This window comes from Lolium rigidum, chromosome 7 (assembly GCF_022539505.1).
Source record: "Lolium rigidum isolate FL_2022 chromosome 7, APGP_CSIRO_Lrig_0.1, whole genome shotgun sequence".
Classification (NCBI taxonomy): Eukaryota; Viridiplantae; Streptophyta; class Magnoliopsida; order Poales; family Poaceae; genus Lolium; species Lolium rigidum.
This window is the reverse complement of record NC_061514.1, coordinates 156,036,963-156,052,004: the sequence shown is the minus strand read 5'-3', so window position 1 is coordinate 156,052,004 and position 15,042 is coordinate 156,036,963. Positions and strand designations below refer to the sequence as shown.

At 41.6% G+C, this 15,042-nt stretch overlaps 1 protein-coding gene across 1 annotated transcript; it reads right to left on the bottom strand.

Moving 5' to 3' along the window:
- Positions 1-8,410: 8,410 nt before the first annotated feature.
- Positions 8,411-8,941, bottom strand: LOC124674158. The gene is made up of 2 exons (XM_047210198.1): positions 8,866-8,941; positions 8,411-8,729 (listed from the first exon to the last, which is right to left on the bottom strand). The coding sequence occupies exons 1-2, from the start codon at positions 8,939-8,941 to the stop codon at positions 8,500-8,502; spliced, it is 306 nt and encodes a 101-aa protein (XP_047066154.1). The 3' UTR covers positions 8,411-8,499.
- Between the last annotated feature and the right edge of the window lie 6,101 nt (positions 8,942-15,042).

Below are 15,042 nucleotides of genomic sequence, written 5' to 3'. Positions count from 1 at the left end.
TTCTTCGAGTGAGGCTTTGCAGCCTTCACCAAAGTCTTCCATTTCTCCTTGTTCATCCCCTTGGGGTCGCCAACCTTCGCCCAGTCGACATCTTGGCGGATGTTGGCAACCAGGGCAATGGTTCCCTCGACTCCAACCTTCGAGTTCTCCTGCCGATAAACCAAGGTAGGATCCTCTTCACCTCGGAAGCGTCGCACAAGCTCAGAAAAAATCTCGGGCTGTGTTTGCTTTAGAAAGAAGTGAGTAAATAATCCCTTAAAGGCGGCATGAGAGTCGGAAATATTAGTGCGCGCCAGATCACCGTGCAGCTCTAGGATTGAAAGAGTGTCGAGGAGACGATCCTCGGCACCCTCGTGCAAGGTAAAATCCTCACCCATCCTCCCTGCTGGAGCAAAGCAGAAGTTCATCAATATTCAGAGAAGCAAGTAAAGATAAAAACAAAGACAAGCGAAGGAAGACACCTACTAACGAATTGCCGGTTTTGGGTCTCCAAACGATCTATGATGGCATTCTCATCGCTAGCTCTAGGTGAATTTGCAAAACAGGGAAGAAGGGTATTTTATTTCAAAAGTCAACCGTTCCCGTAACCAGAACCGAACAAGGAAGCAGGGCGTAGACCCGTTACTTCTTACTATGGTGGAGGGGATGCCGTTATTCGCAATTTGCTGAGAAACCTTGTCGCTCAGAGCACTTTCAACATTGTGGAGCCTTTGGCGAAGATCTCCAATAGCAGCGGCATCTTGTTCAGCTTTTTCGCGAGCCTTTTCACTTTTCTCAAACTTAACAGCCAGCTCATTAGCGCGTTTCTTGGCTCGCTCGAGGTTGTCTGAAAAGAAGGTCAAAAGGCGAAAATCCGTTGTCAGATACAAAATAGGATTGCCGAGAAAAATGGGTCACCCAGAACAAATCGGGCATTACCTCTCAGATCTTCGGTCGTGTCGTGAAACCCAATAAACTGGGTCCCAAGTTTGATGAGATGCTTCATCACATGCTATAAAGAGCGTCAGGAAACAAGTTCAGAAGAGAACAAAATCGACAAACAATCATAGATAGACTGGCAAGACAAAAATAGCGAATCAAGAATAAAAATACTTACATCGTCCAAAGAAGGAGTCAAGGAACTCCCCGCAACAATTTCATGGCTATCGCCAGCCCCAGTCCTTGCTCTCTTCGGCGAGGGGGCTCGGGGGCTGGCTATAGGAGTCGATGTTTCCATGTTTTTTTGAGGGGGAGGCGAAGATTCCTCGGCAGCGCGGCGTTCTTCAGAGAGAACCAAGGTGTGGGATGTACTCGTTAGAGTCGTACCATGAACCTCAGGTTCCTTTTTATATTCTTCCTCTTCGCCACTGTCAACACAGAAAAATGAGTATGCCGACAAAAAATAAGTTGGATAAAAAATAACAATAAAAAAGCTTACGAGCTAACGGAGCCCACGTCATCGTAAGGATTAAAGGTACCCTCTTCTTCGGGTGAAGTTTCTTCGGCAGCTGGGTCCGTGGGCTTGGAGGTGCCGAAATCTTCGACTTCATCCCTTTTCCTCTTGCTCCTTGGAGAAACGGCGAAAGGAGGAGAGCGGCCAGATTCGGAAGGCTCCGATTCAGTTTCTTTTTCGGAGGAAGACGCGCATTTTTGAGATCCTGTGACTTCACTCTCAGGACGAGAGGATTCTTGCGAGTCGTCAGTGACAACAACTCGCTCGTCCACCTCTCCACCTTCAGGAAGGGGAGGAAGAGACGATAGAACTTGGTGGTTCTGTAAGATGAAAAAGCAAGATCAAGGTGAATATGCAAAGCAAATAAGAAAGCAGTCGAAAAATAAAAGCACAACTCGAAGGACAATGTTACTTACTTCGGGAAGGTCGTGGCTGCCACTATACGGATCCACGCGACAAGAGGTTGGAACCTCGTGTTTCTTGATTAACGAGGAAAAACATCGAATGAGCTTCTCCAAGTCCTTCATAGAGAGATCTTTGGACACGCGATCAACGTCTTTCTCGCCAGCATACATCCAAAGGGGGTTTTTGCGAGCCTGCAGAGGCTGCACCCTGATCCTTAGGAAATAAACAGTGATTTTAACACCCGACAGTTCTTCACCGTGGATGTTCTGCAGCTGGTGGATGCGCTTCATCAGAGCATCCGTAGTCGTCTTTTCTTCGGCAGTAGCCTCGGCGTCCCAGGATCGGCGCCTGATGATTTCTGCGGCACCGTCAAATGGAGCAATGCCGTACTCCTGGGAGTTGATGTACTCCTCCTGGATGTACAACCACCTCCTACGCCACCCTTGGACAGAGTCGGGGAATTTGACGTCGAAGTAGTCAACGTCGGGTCGGACGCAGATGCAAATGCGGCCCACATTGTAGGCGACGTTGGAGATTTTGGATCTCTCCCATCCAGAGATCTCCACTTTCTCCATCGATGCGTTGGTGCCTAGAGAGGTGTGCCTCATCAGTTTGGTGCGTGGCGGCATAGAACTGAGCTTTAGTGGAGAAGGGGGATGATTGGAAGCACGAGCTTTAGGAGCTTGGGGACGGCAATGACGGAACTGGAGAGAGGAGAGAGATGAACGGCGCAGTGAAGGGGAAGAATGCGGACGAAGGGGCAATTTTATAGCGAGGAACCGATCCGTCGCACCATTGGATGAAAGGGAAATGAATCTTACGCCTTACGCGTGTCAACAAGGGTATAATCATCTTTTCGGCAAGAAGTTACTGAACAGAAGATACTGCGCGTGTGCCGGTAATTGCGGAGGACGTGTGTCCCCCACTTGCGCAACGTGTCGACCGGGCAGAACTTTGGACCCACACTTCAGAGACGTGACAGGAGCCGTGGTTTTCAAGGAGGTGGTTGTGGCTATCGTCAGCAATGATATCATTCTGAAGAAAACGTCGAGTGTTTCTATCAAATATAGCGACAGCAAAAAGCACGAGTGAGCTAACCAGAAAAACATTGGGAGCTTATGATCAAATACAAAGCATTTGGTCATACGCTCGGGGGCTACTCTTATCAGAAATATGGTTCATATTTCTGATAAGAGGGAGCGGCAGCAAAAGAAAATATTGAGTTGATACAAAATAGAAAAATTGAGCCTACAACCAAGTACAAGTACTTGGCTGTAGCCTCGGGGGCTACTCCCATCGCGAGCGCTGATCGCGCACCCGAAAAAATGAAAAAGATGGGAAGCTAACAATATAGCGACAAGACAACAAAAAGTTGAGTCTACAACCAAGTACAAGCACTTGGATGTAGCCTCGGGGGCTACTCCCATTGGGAGCGCTGGTCGCGTACCCGATGAAATATAAGGAGTATCATTGTATCTTCGAGTTAAAACATAACTCTCCTCCCATCGGGAGGTCATCAGAGCCCCATGCATAAGACCATTTGTCATTATTACCAGCTTCCATTTCAATATGTGTCACAACAATTTGTAGAGTCCTTGTTTCTTCCATTGCTTGAGGGGACAGTGGCAAATAAAAATTATTAGCCAATCTGTTAGCAGTTAAGAAGTTCTGTACTGAAACATCTTCATTCTTGACAAAGGAGAATGCTCTGGGGTATAAATCTGAGTGAATTCCATTCTCCCAATTATCTTTCCAGAATAGGGTAGTAGAACCATCTCCAATTATGACCTTAGTGATTCCTCTATAAATGGGAGTCAATTTGAAAATTTCTCTCCACCAAAAAGAACCACATGGACTCATAGCATGGGGCACTTTTCCAGTATAATAAGAATTCCAAATGAGTTATGTTTTAATTGAGCACTTGTTTTTTCATTGTCAACTCAGTATTGAGTGCTGGTCCATTCTTAACATCTCATGGCAACAATCTGGGGATAGATGTCAAATTATTGAGCAAGGAAGATCACAATGGGCAAGACCTATGTTCATGGAAATATTTATTATTGCAGCCTGGAACATCTGGAAGGAGAGAAACAACCTTCTGTTTAATAATGTTGCACCTCACGTGGATTCTTGGAAGAGAAGATTTAAGGCTGACCTCACTATGCTAGTTCATAGAACTAAGGATTCTCTGCATCCTTTTATTCATAGTTTTGCTAATAATTTGTAATCCTTACCCCTGCCCCTGCCCCCTGTAAATTTTCTCCCCATGTAAATTTCCATATCTACACCCTCAAAGGGTGATTTAATACAAAAGCAGTAGGAGCCTTTCCTACTGTTAAACATTCAAAAAAAAGATAGTAAGTCATCATATGACTCGAATAAATATGCCATTCCTGCAGCCGAAAAAGGCACTCGACAATATATTCACAGAGCGCGTCCGCCGCAAAAAAATCTCTGAATGCCGTAATATTTTACGAAGGTAAGTCCCCGGGATCCGTCATGTGTGGCGTGGTATCGCACCCGAATGCGCTCTGCTACTTTTTTCCGTGTCAACAGATGCGAAGAAAAATCCTAACGGACGCGTTAGGTACTCGATAAAATATGACTGGAATTCGAGTTATGGTAAGACCTAAAGCGGCACATGTCGAATTATGTTAGTATACCGAGGTCGAGTCCAGGGACTTGACCTTGAAGTAGGTTTTTGCGGAATTGCCACGAGAGCAGTTAACTGGTACCTGATATGTCGGATGAACCAGCCACATTTACCATTATCCATGCACAATATATAATTGTTCTATGAAAATTGTCTAGTGACGCGAAGAAATTATGAGTTAATTGTAATGATGGAGATTTTACTCGATTCTACGATTCAAGCAAAATCTAGGGGGCTACTGACATAGGCATCCCGAATGGGCCTGCCGAAGAAGATACCCGGGGATTACTGAAGGCCCACGACCCGAAGATTACAAAGCCCGGAAGCCCAATAAAGCGTCGATATGGAAGATAGAGATATATTAGGAATAGAGACTTGTAACTGTACGGGATGAACTCAAAGAGTCTCCCGCTGTTTGTAACTTGTACATCACGAAACCCTCGGCTCCGCCTCCTATATAAGGGGGAGTCGAGGGAGAAAGAAAGGATCTATTCATTGTCAACACAGCCCTAGTTTTTAGCAGTCGAGCACCTTTTCGGCTGAAACCTTCGAGATCTACTTGCCCTCTACTTTCCGCGAAACCCTAGTCTGCAACTTGTAGGCATTGACAAGTTAATACCTTGTCACCCTCCCCCATGTCCGCGCCGCGAGCCTGCTGATAACCTAGATCCCGGCCGAGAGCTTGTACCGAATCCTAGCCATGCGTCGCGGCCACCGGCCAATGATGTTGACGGAGCGAGCAGCGGTTCTACCGGCGCAGGCGGCGGTACTGCAAGCCGGAGTCGACATCGCCGACGACATTGTCGATATACTGCAAGTTCGTGCGTGCGGGTCAGGGGAGGAGAGGAACTTTTCTACAGTACGATGGATGTGTATTTCTTTCTTTTCCGTCGCATCGAGCCGCTCGCGGCCCGAGGGATCGAGGATTTGATCCCCCGAGGATGCTCAGCGTTGTCCTTTTAGATAGCTTATCGTATGCGCCGAGTGACATCAGGTGCTTCCACCTAATGAAAAGGTACTCGGTAAGAACTTTCTAAATAACATTGCTACAATATGCTTAGCACGAGCCACCAAAGTTCAGTTCAATATTCGATTTCATGGCTCAAGAACAAAACAAGATAAATTAAATGTTGAAAGTAAACTAAGAGGATTGTAGTTACATGATTGAATGGAATGAAAGGTGGTTTCTAGGCTTTCGGTCTCACTAGTACTAGAGGGGCAAATATATGTGATCCACTATTATACAAGAGATTCCTTACAAATAAACTCGTTCCCTTTTTTATTACCAGGATGTCACTCATGTGTGAACTATGCATAATACTCGTGTTGTCACTCGCAAGGAAAAAAGTATACTTACGTACCAAGGATCTCGTGACCTCATCTTTGTAGTCCATGAATACTAGATCAACAACACATTTTAACATGGTGCACTAGATCATACCCCAACCTAGAACGAGATCAATCACTCAAACATGGATGATTAAATAAAACATAGACGGATATATTACTAAGGCCACAACCATGTTCAATCTTACAAATACACAAGCTATGAAGAGAGATGGAGGCGGTGATGGAGATGGTGATGATGGCAGCGCTGATGGCCTAGGGCCGGCGCATGCGGATTGGGGGTGGCGCCTCATTCTCCTCCTCTTCCTCGGATGCATTTATGGTGTGGTGGTGGTGATTAAGCTCTATACATGGAGGTGGAACAATGGTAGGGCTCCACCGTATGGAGATGTGATGGGATTGTTGATGGCGGCTAGGGTTTCCCCCTCCTTATATAGCCTCACGGAGGTCGGTTTTGCGTCTGGGATAACCCCCGCGCCAGATATGGCCTTTGGTCCTTCACAAATGTTGTTCGGTTTGATGAAACGGTCCCGAAGGAGGTCCATACGATCATTACTGTATAGTCATGACCCTACCAGTGGTCGTTAAACATCCTAGATTCTTGCAGTAATTTGCTCGCCATTTCCTCATTCAAACTCTGATTGGGGCGTGATTCGGCTCATTGGATTCATATGGAAGAGAGCTACAACACCATGGTCTTGGATCTTTATTATATTTTTATTAAAATGGAATCCTTTCCATCCTTGAAATGTCTAAGTCATGGTGCTTGTAACTCCTCCATATTGCCCCCCTTTGGCTCCTTTCCTCGTGCTTTGTTCCGAAACGTTCAGAACACCTACACACATCAAAGACAAGTACAAGTGATAAAATACTACTAAAACTATTAGTTGTGCAAATCTCTTATGGAAATGAAACAATACTAATAATCATGCATGTAGGACATAGTCAATCTAGATAGAGCATGTAATGAGACAAAAAAAAAGTATATATTTATGTAATGAAAAAACATGTCGCTTGTTGGACTCATCAAAATTCCTTCATCTAAACCCTTGCTCGTCCCGAGAAAAATGGTTTATAAATCCATCCTTTGTTCTAGCTTACCAATGAAGATTAGCTACACACACATACCCATCACCGGAACAACAATATAAGAGGATGCAATATGCCGTACGTGGCAAACCAACAGGAAGCCTGACACTGCCACCCAACGGTACAGAGCACCAAACACTACATAGAAAAGAACCAGCAAGAACCTAACTAACAAGAACACATGTGTATTTGGATATTTAGCATAAAATGAACTAGCACAACTGTAAACTAGTGGGATTATCTCACCTAGTAAGGGGAGTGGAGTGAATGGACAACATATTTTACAAAAAATGGACGATAGATCAGAACTTACGAAGTTATAGCTCGAGGAGATTGTTTTGTAACTAAATTTGGTGGAGAATGGTGTTTTCCATATGGAATATTTATATATATAAACTACTCTGAAGTCTTAGGATACGTGAGCATGGAATTATCCAACATCCTAACAATAATTACTAATATTATAATCCCTTTGCTTATGGTCATACATATTATCTGGGTATTTCAGTTTAGTCTAGATATGATGTGATATGCTACAGCATTGGAGCAATGGTGGTTGTATGGTAGTGACCTTATGTGTGAAAACTCTCTTAGTTTGTCCCTTGAGTTCTAGTTTCCCTCTATTTTCAAAAAATCAAAAAATATTTTTGATATGTTAAAGAAAATGATTTTTTTCTAGATGCAGTCAATGAAATATCGTGCAAGTATGCAGATTCTAACGTTGCATTCTTTAAATTTTGGGCTACACAAAAATGATAAAATATGATAAATTTTGGAGTTTTTAGAATACACACCGTTCATTATACTCAGATCCATACTTTTTTTTCATTTTTTGTAGCTGAAATGGTATTTCAAACAGAGATTTTCGTTTATAAGATATATAATTGAATACATCTATTGTTTTGACAATTATTTTGAACTTATAAAGATGAATTTTGAATTTTAAAAACGGGATTACTGGAGCTTAGGAGACAGAAATGCCTACCCTGTTGTATTTGACACAACACGGCCTTTAAATTTAATTAGGTAGAGATGTAGAATAAATGGAGATAGAGATGGAGACCTATATAAGAACATCCAATTCGGCTCACAGGTACATATTTCATGTGTATTTGTATATTTTAAAATTTCTTTTGCATGCGTAAGGAATTGGAGTTTTCTTCTTACAACGTGGGTGATGTCAAGCTCATCGGACTGATATTTTAGTTCAATATCATTCGAATGAGTGGTACTCGCCTCTTTTTTATATAAAATAGTCGTAACATGAAGATATTATTCTTGCAATTTTACCACGCGAGAAATGCAAATGGCTCTCAAAATTGCGGTTTTGCCTAAAAATCAAGATACTCGGCTCTTGGAGGTAGTGCACCGCAAAAGATCTCTAATTTTATTTCATGTAATTATCCAATAAGAATTAACATTGGTTGTGGAGATATTATGATTTTTCACACCTATCTTCACCCTTTGGGATTGTGTGAGCTAAGGTACTTCAAAAACACATGAGATGTCAATGGAATCCAGAAAATCGAAAATTAATCTCTTGATCATGCGGTAGATTACTGATAATGTTGCTTCATGTCTTGACGCGCCGGGCCGTTGGCCCCACCGAGTCTGGGCAAACTTTTTCACACACGCACATGAAGTCATCTTCACCTGGAGCGTTGCCGTAGCACAACCCCACTTTGTATCCGCGGTTGACGCACCAGCTCATGCATGGTTGATGGGATGTCAGGTGCTCGCCGCAGAGTACCTTCCCAGGCATTGGGACCTGGTACACATCGCAGATCATGCCTTCCACTCTGCCTATGCAATAAGGAAATTAGATCATAATCTCATCTGTCACAATTACAAGCGTGTCAAATTTTCGATCTGGAGATATATATATGAGATTTATAGACCATATACAATATATTTTATCTTGCGTGTGCAGTATACCTACCAGTAAAGGACAAGAGGATTGGCAGTACCAAGAGGAGGGACGCCATTGTTGCTGCTCCTCTAGGCTTGCAAGCCATGGGTGAAACTCTATGATCTAATCGTCTTTTCTTTGAGATGCTATGGTCTTGTAAGGACAGTAGTATGTAGCAATTTATAGGACAGTAGATGTATTATAACCGATAGTGTGACGTGAAGTGATCACTAGGAATTAATGATTTCATTTATCTGATTACCATTTATGATAAGAATGTCATAAAAAGTAGCTAGCGACATGATATGAATATCTTATTTTGATCTTCGATGTGATAGGCGGATTTTAGGCATGATCATTACCTGTGTTTACTACTTTACTCCCTCCATAGCAATTTAATGTAGATTTTATGTGCGAAAAGAATTGTGACGACAATATTTTACGTTTGTGTTAATATCCTTGTTGGCTGCATTTTTTGTTTTTATGGTATTGAAGTTGATTTAGTCACGTGGAAGATCAATGTAGGGGATCCAGACTTTATCACTCTTATCACACCATGATCTTCAATATTTAGTGTGGTACCAAAGATATCGATGAATTAATAATAATGGTTATAGAGTAACACTTTGTCTTGGACATCGGCTCAATCTCTCTATATGATTTATATCTCCATGCATATCTAGGAGAATATATGTAGTACATGGCGGTGATATGAATATTTTATTTTTATCTTTGACGTGTTTACTTCCTCTCTAACCATTTAATGTAGATTTTATGTGTGTAAATAATTGTGACGACAATATTATACGTTTGTCTCAATATCCTTGTTGGCTGCATCTTTTATTTTTTTATGTTATTGACGTTTATTCAATCGTGTGGAAGATCAACATAGGAAATCAAGACTTTATCACTTCTTTGTTACCACAATCTCCAATATTTAATGTGGTACAGAAAATAGTGAAGAATTGATAATGATGTGTATAGAGTAATACTTCGTCTTGAACATCGTCGCAATCTCTCTATAGCATATCTATCTCCATCCATATGTAAGAATATATATATGTATATAGGTGGAGGTGGTGTTTTGTATCATGGGTGCATATGAACCTATTATAAAAAAATGCATAAGAAAGAATTATAAAATGTAAAAATTTCGAAATATAATTCCAAATGTACATCGGGACATTCTATATTCACACACAAGTTTTCAGGGAATTTTTGACCGTGGCATGTGTAAGAAACACAAAAAATGTTCCATGAATAGTCATGTCAAAGCATTTTTTTACATGGGACAATTTTTTCCAAAAACTTATGTACGAACATAGAATGTCTATATGTACATGCAGAACTATATCAGAACTTTTGACACTTTAAAATATGTTTTTCACACAACGGGTTCATGTACACCGGTGAGACAAATTGGATTTCCCTACTCTATAGTCATTATTATTAATTCTTCAATCTAATAAGTACTAAATTAAATATTGGAGATCGTGGTGGCAAAAAGCTCATAAAGTTTGGATATCCTATATTGATCTTCCACATGACTGAATAAACTTCAGTAACATAAACCAAAAAAATTGCAGTCAACAAGGATATTGACACAAAGCGTAGAATATATTGTTATCAGAACTCTTTGCACACATAAAATCTACATTAAATTTGTATGGAGGGAGTAAACACATGTAATGATCATGCTAGAAATCAATATCAAAGATAAAAAAAGATATTCATATCACCATCCCAACTACTACATACACTAGTACGAAAAAGCCTACTGCTAGCGTGTGGATTTAGGCTACCAGTGGCGGGTGGAGGCACGCAACTTGTACCTCGCCAGTGGTATCAGTTACTAGTCGTGTGCCTTTACCGGTCGTGTGCTACGCGGGCACGCTACCACTATGTTTACTGGTAGCGCACCCAGCCGCACGCGACTAGTGACCTGCCTGCTGCCAGTACCCATTTCTTTCTGCCTAATATGAAGACATATATGCACAAGATACACGGGATTAGCCAAATGACCAAATCATTACATTACAAAGCCAAACAAGTGACCAAGTTATTACATTGCATTGAGCACAATAGCCAAGTGACCAAATCATTACATTGCATATACTACAATTGCTAATAGTCAGCACTTGCATGATATGTAATGGGCAAGATCTACATTACACACCGGGGGCGCGTCCTCCGCATCCAGCTTCACGGGTGGGTAATGAACAACGGCCTCTTGGGTCGTGGTACTCACCATCAGATGAGCATGAGACGTCCCACTGTTTGTAGTGAAAGAAGGTGTCCCCGTATAAATTATCCAAGTAGAAATAACACTTAATCCCTTTCTCCATCTCGTAGTTCTCTATCATCTCTGTCCAACAAACCACGTCAAAATAGGTTCAGTTTGCCTCATTGGTGACTTCAACAACGAAGGTCCTCTCATGTATGGGTAGTGTTTCTTGTTGGAGGACCACTTCAAACATTCCCAGTTGGTTAATGTTTCTATGTACATGTTCTATGAAGTCACGTCTTGCGCTACATGGGATAGCCTAAACACAATTACAAAAGAAACAACAATTAGATCAAAGATAGAAGTGAATGTAACTATATATATGAACAACTAACTAATTGGAGTAAAACATACTGACATGGTTTTATTGTCCTCTTTGAACGGTATGACAAACTTTTTGTCTACGCACATATATCGTTTACAGTCTGCGCACCGATTCATAAAAGCCTTTTACTGTATAACGGTTGGGTTATATTAAAAAATAGGGATTTATAGCATAACAAATCTATACAAATATTAGGGATTTAAAATGAACTTCAAATAAGGCCTCATATTTATATTGGACCCAAAAGCATAGAGATGGGGTGAGCAAGCCAAGAAAAATGCATAAGATTTTGTATTTTTGCATATGACAAGGTTTGCTCACACCACCCTATGATCACTGCCAAAAAATTCTAATCATCGTCCATTACAAAATATAGCATACATACAAATCTATATAACTAGCATACGATATATAGCATACAAATCTATAGCACAAACAAATATATATAGCATAAAACTCTATATATAGGTAGCATACAAATATATTTTGTACGGTACAAATCTATATAGCTAGCATACAAATCTATATAGGTAGCATATAAATCTATATCGTACGGTGAGGGGAAGGTGGCGGTGGCGACGACGACCGCTCGAGGAAGGTGGCGGCGGCGCGGGCGGTTGGCGGCGACATGTCGGGGTAAGTGGCGGCGGCAACGATGCATAGGGGAAGGTGACGGCGGTGGAGCCTCTAGGAAGGTGGCGGCTAGGGTTGGCTCTCGGGCGGATTTGGATCCAGAATGAGGGAAAGAGAGGAGGGAGGCTATTAATAGTACCACTTTATGGGACATAATAGAAGCGTGCTACTATGGACACACGTTACGGATCTGCGCTGCGAGTATTATTAGCTGCATGTTTCAGGTGGGGCACGCTGCCAATAATTTTGCCCCTATAATCTCCCTGTTGTGGATCTGACCTTAAGATGAACTCCTCGAAAATGTCTTATAAGTGGTAGCTAAATTGTTATAAGCATAAGACATCTTCGAGAAGCTCTGCCATAGGAGCTTCCCACAATCAATCTATTTAAATCTTTGCCAAATTCTGTGTTTTGAGAGAGTGTGACAAGGCACAAGCATATATATAGCACCTAAATTGATGCGCTTACACTATGTTTATCGTCTCATACAGTCATTGATGCATCATGCGTACTCACGAAAAGGAGACGATGGTGAGTTGGTTAGGTATGGGCACCGCATACAAGTCGTGTGCCAAATAGTGGCACGGTGCCACTGTGTTCATACATGTCGCTTGCAGCTATCACAACCCGCCGCAGATTTTATTTTGTCATCTGTACAGGTGATCCCCACTTACTAGTCACGTTCCCTCCAAGGTTGTATGCTGCCACTATGGCGTTACTAGTGGCGTGCTCATATTCCACCTGCTGCTAAAAATAGCAGTCAAGTGCCGTTGCTGGAGCCTGCTTCCATTAGCCGTGCCCTTCTAGCATTTTTCCTACTAGTGATATATACTCCTAGATATGGATAGATATATAGATGATATAGAGATATTCTTCACTATTTCCCATACTACATTAAACAATGGAGACCTTGGTGGCAAAAGAGTGATAAAGTCTAGAACCCTATATTGATCTTCCATGTGTCTGAATAAATTTAAATAATGTAAAAACAAAACAAAATGCAAACAAGAAGGATATTGACACAAAAATAGAATATTATCGCCACAATTATTTTCACGCAGAAAATCTGCATTAAATTGCTAGGGAGGGAGTAAACAAAGGTAATGATCTTGACTAAAATCTGCCGATCACATCAAAAATCAAAATAATATATTAATATCACGGCGGCCAGCTACTTTTATGAAATTCTTATCTCAAATAGGAATCAAACGAAATCATACCTAGTGATCAATTCACATCACACAATCGATTAGCATGCCTCTCTAGTCCTATAAATTTATATGTACTATTGTCCTTGCAAGACCAGAGCATATGAAAGAAAAGACGTCGAGAGCATAAAGTTTCAGCCATGCCTTGAAAGACTAGAACAACAGCAACGATGCTGTCCATTCTCTTGATACTGCCACTCCTCTTGTCATTAACTGGTAGGTGTATATTGCACACGGAAAATAACATATCTATTATCTGCGATATATAGCACGTATATATCTCCAGATTGAAAGTTTGATGCGACTGTAATGATCAGAATTGAGATTATGATCTAATTTTCCTATTGTACATGCAGAGCGGAAGGCAGGATATGCGATGTGTACAATGTTCCAATGCCTGAGAAGGTCCTCTGTGATGAGCACATGAAACCCAATCAGCCGTGCATGAGCTGGTGCATCAACCGCAGGTACAAAGTGGGGTTGTGCTATGGCAACCCTCCAGGTGCAGAAGACTACATGTGCGTGTGTGAAAATGTTTGCCCGGACTCGGTGGAACCAGCGTACGTACCGGCGCGTCAAGACATGAAGCAATATTGTCATGAATCTTCCGCATGATGAGGAGCTTAATTATAGTTTTCTAAATTTCATTGACATCTAGTGAGATGAGAAGTACCTTAGCTAGCATAATTCGAAGAGGTGAGCGATAGGTGTGAAAATTTACAAGACCTTCACAACCAATGCTAATTTATTGGATACTTACATGAAATAAAATTACCCCATGACTTTTTAATCCTTTTGGGATGCACCACCTCCAAGAGTCGAGTATGTTGATGTTTAGGTAAAACCATAATTAGAAGAGCCATTTATATTTCATGTAAAGTAAAACCGTAAGAAGAAGATCTTAATTTTTGGGCTATTTTACAAAAACAAATACGTGACTGCCACCAATAACTAACTAAAATCTGACTGGAATGAGATAGACACTACCCACGTTATAAAAAAGAAAATACCAGTTGTATATATATGAATGAACAACTGAAATTAGTGAATTACACATGAAGAAATGTTTATGTCACGATTGTTAAACTGAAAAACTTTTAGCTATATTTGAATAACCACAAACATCCGCAGATTGATCGAGCTCTAAGCTAACTCTCGAGCTCAATTCCCTGATGCTCAAACAAACTTCTAGTAAGTTATGTGAATTCTCTTCTAATGATCAAACATTTCCCTGATGCAGACGTTACAAAAGGGAATATGGTCTTGGATCAGAGCAGAGTTCAAGAAGAAACACAAGCCTGGAGATGGAAGACAATAGGCGCGGCAGAAGTGGGAATGAAGTTAAGCTGAATGTGGACGACGCGTTCTCGTGCGATGATCGGGCAGGAGTTGGTATGATTGGACGAGATCACCTAGGTGTCGTGGTCTTTGCAGCATGCTGGCCACTACGGCATTGCCAGGATGCCACTGAAGAGGAAGTACCAGCAATTGAGGAGGGAGTGAATCTCGCATTACAATGGACGCACCTGATCTTGATCATCGAGTCGGACTGCTCTGAGGTTGTCGAACCGATCAATGGTGTTGCACCAAATATCTTAGCCTATGCCTTTAGGGTCATGTTATTAGAGATCTGTTAAGGAAAAGAGAGAGTAAACTAGTAAAAATAAGTAGTATTGCAGAAACGATACTTGACAAGGATCAGCTGTTGCTCCCACTCTCCTTTCTCTCTCCCCAACTCCACTGCTCTTGCTCTCCTA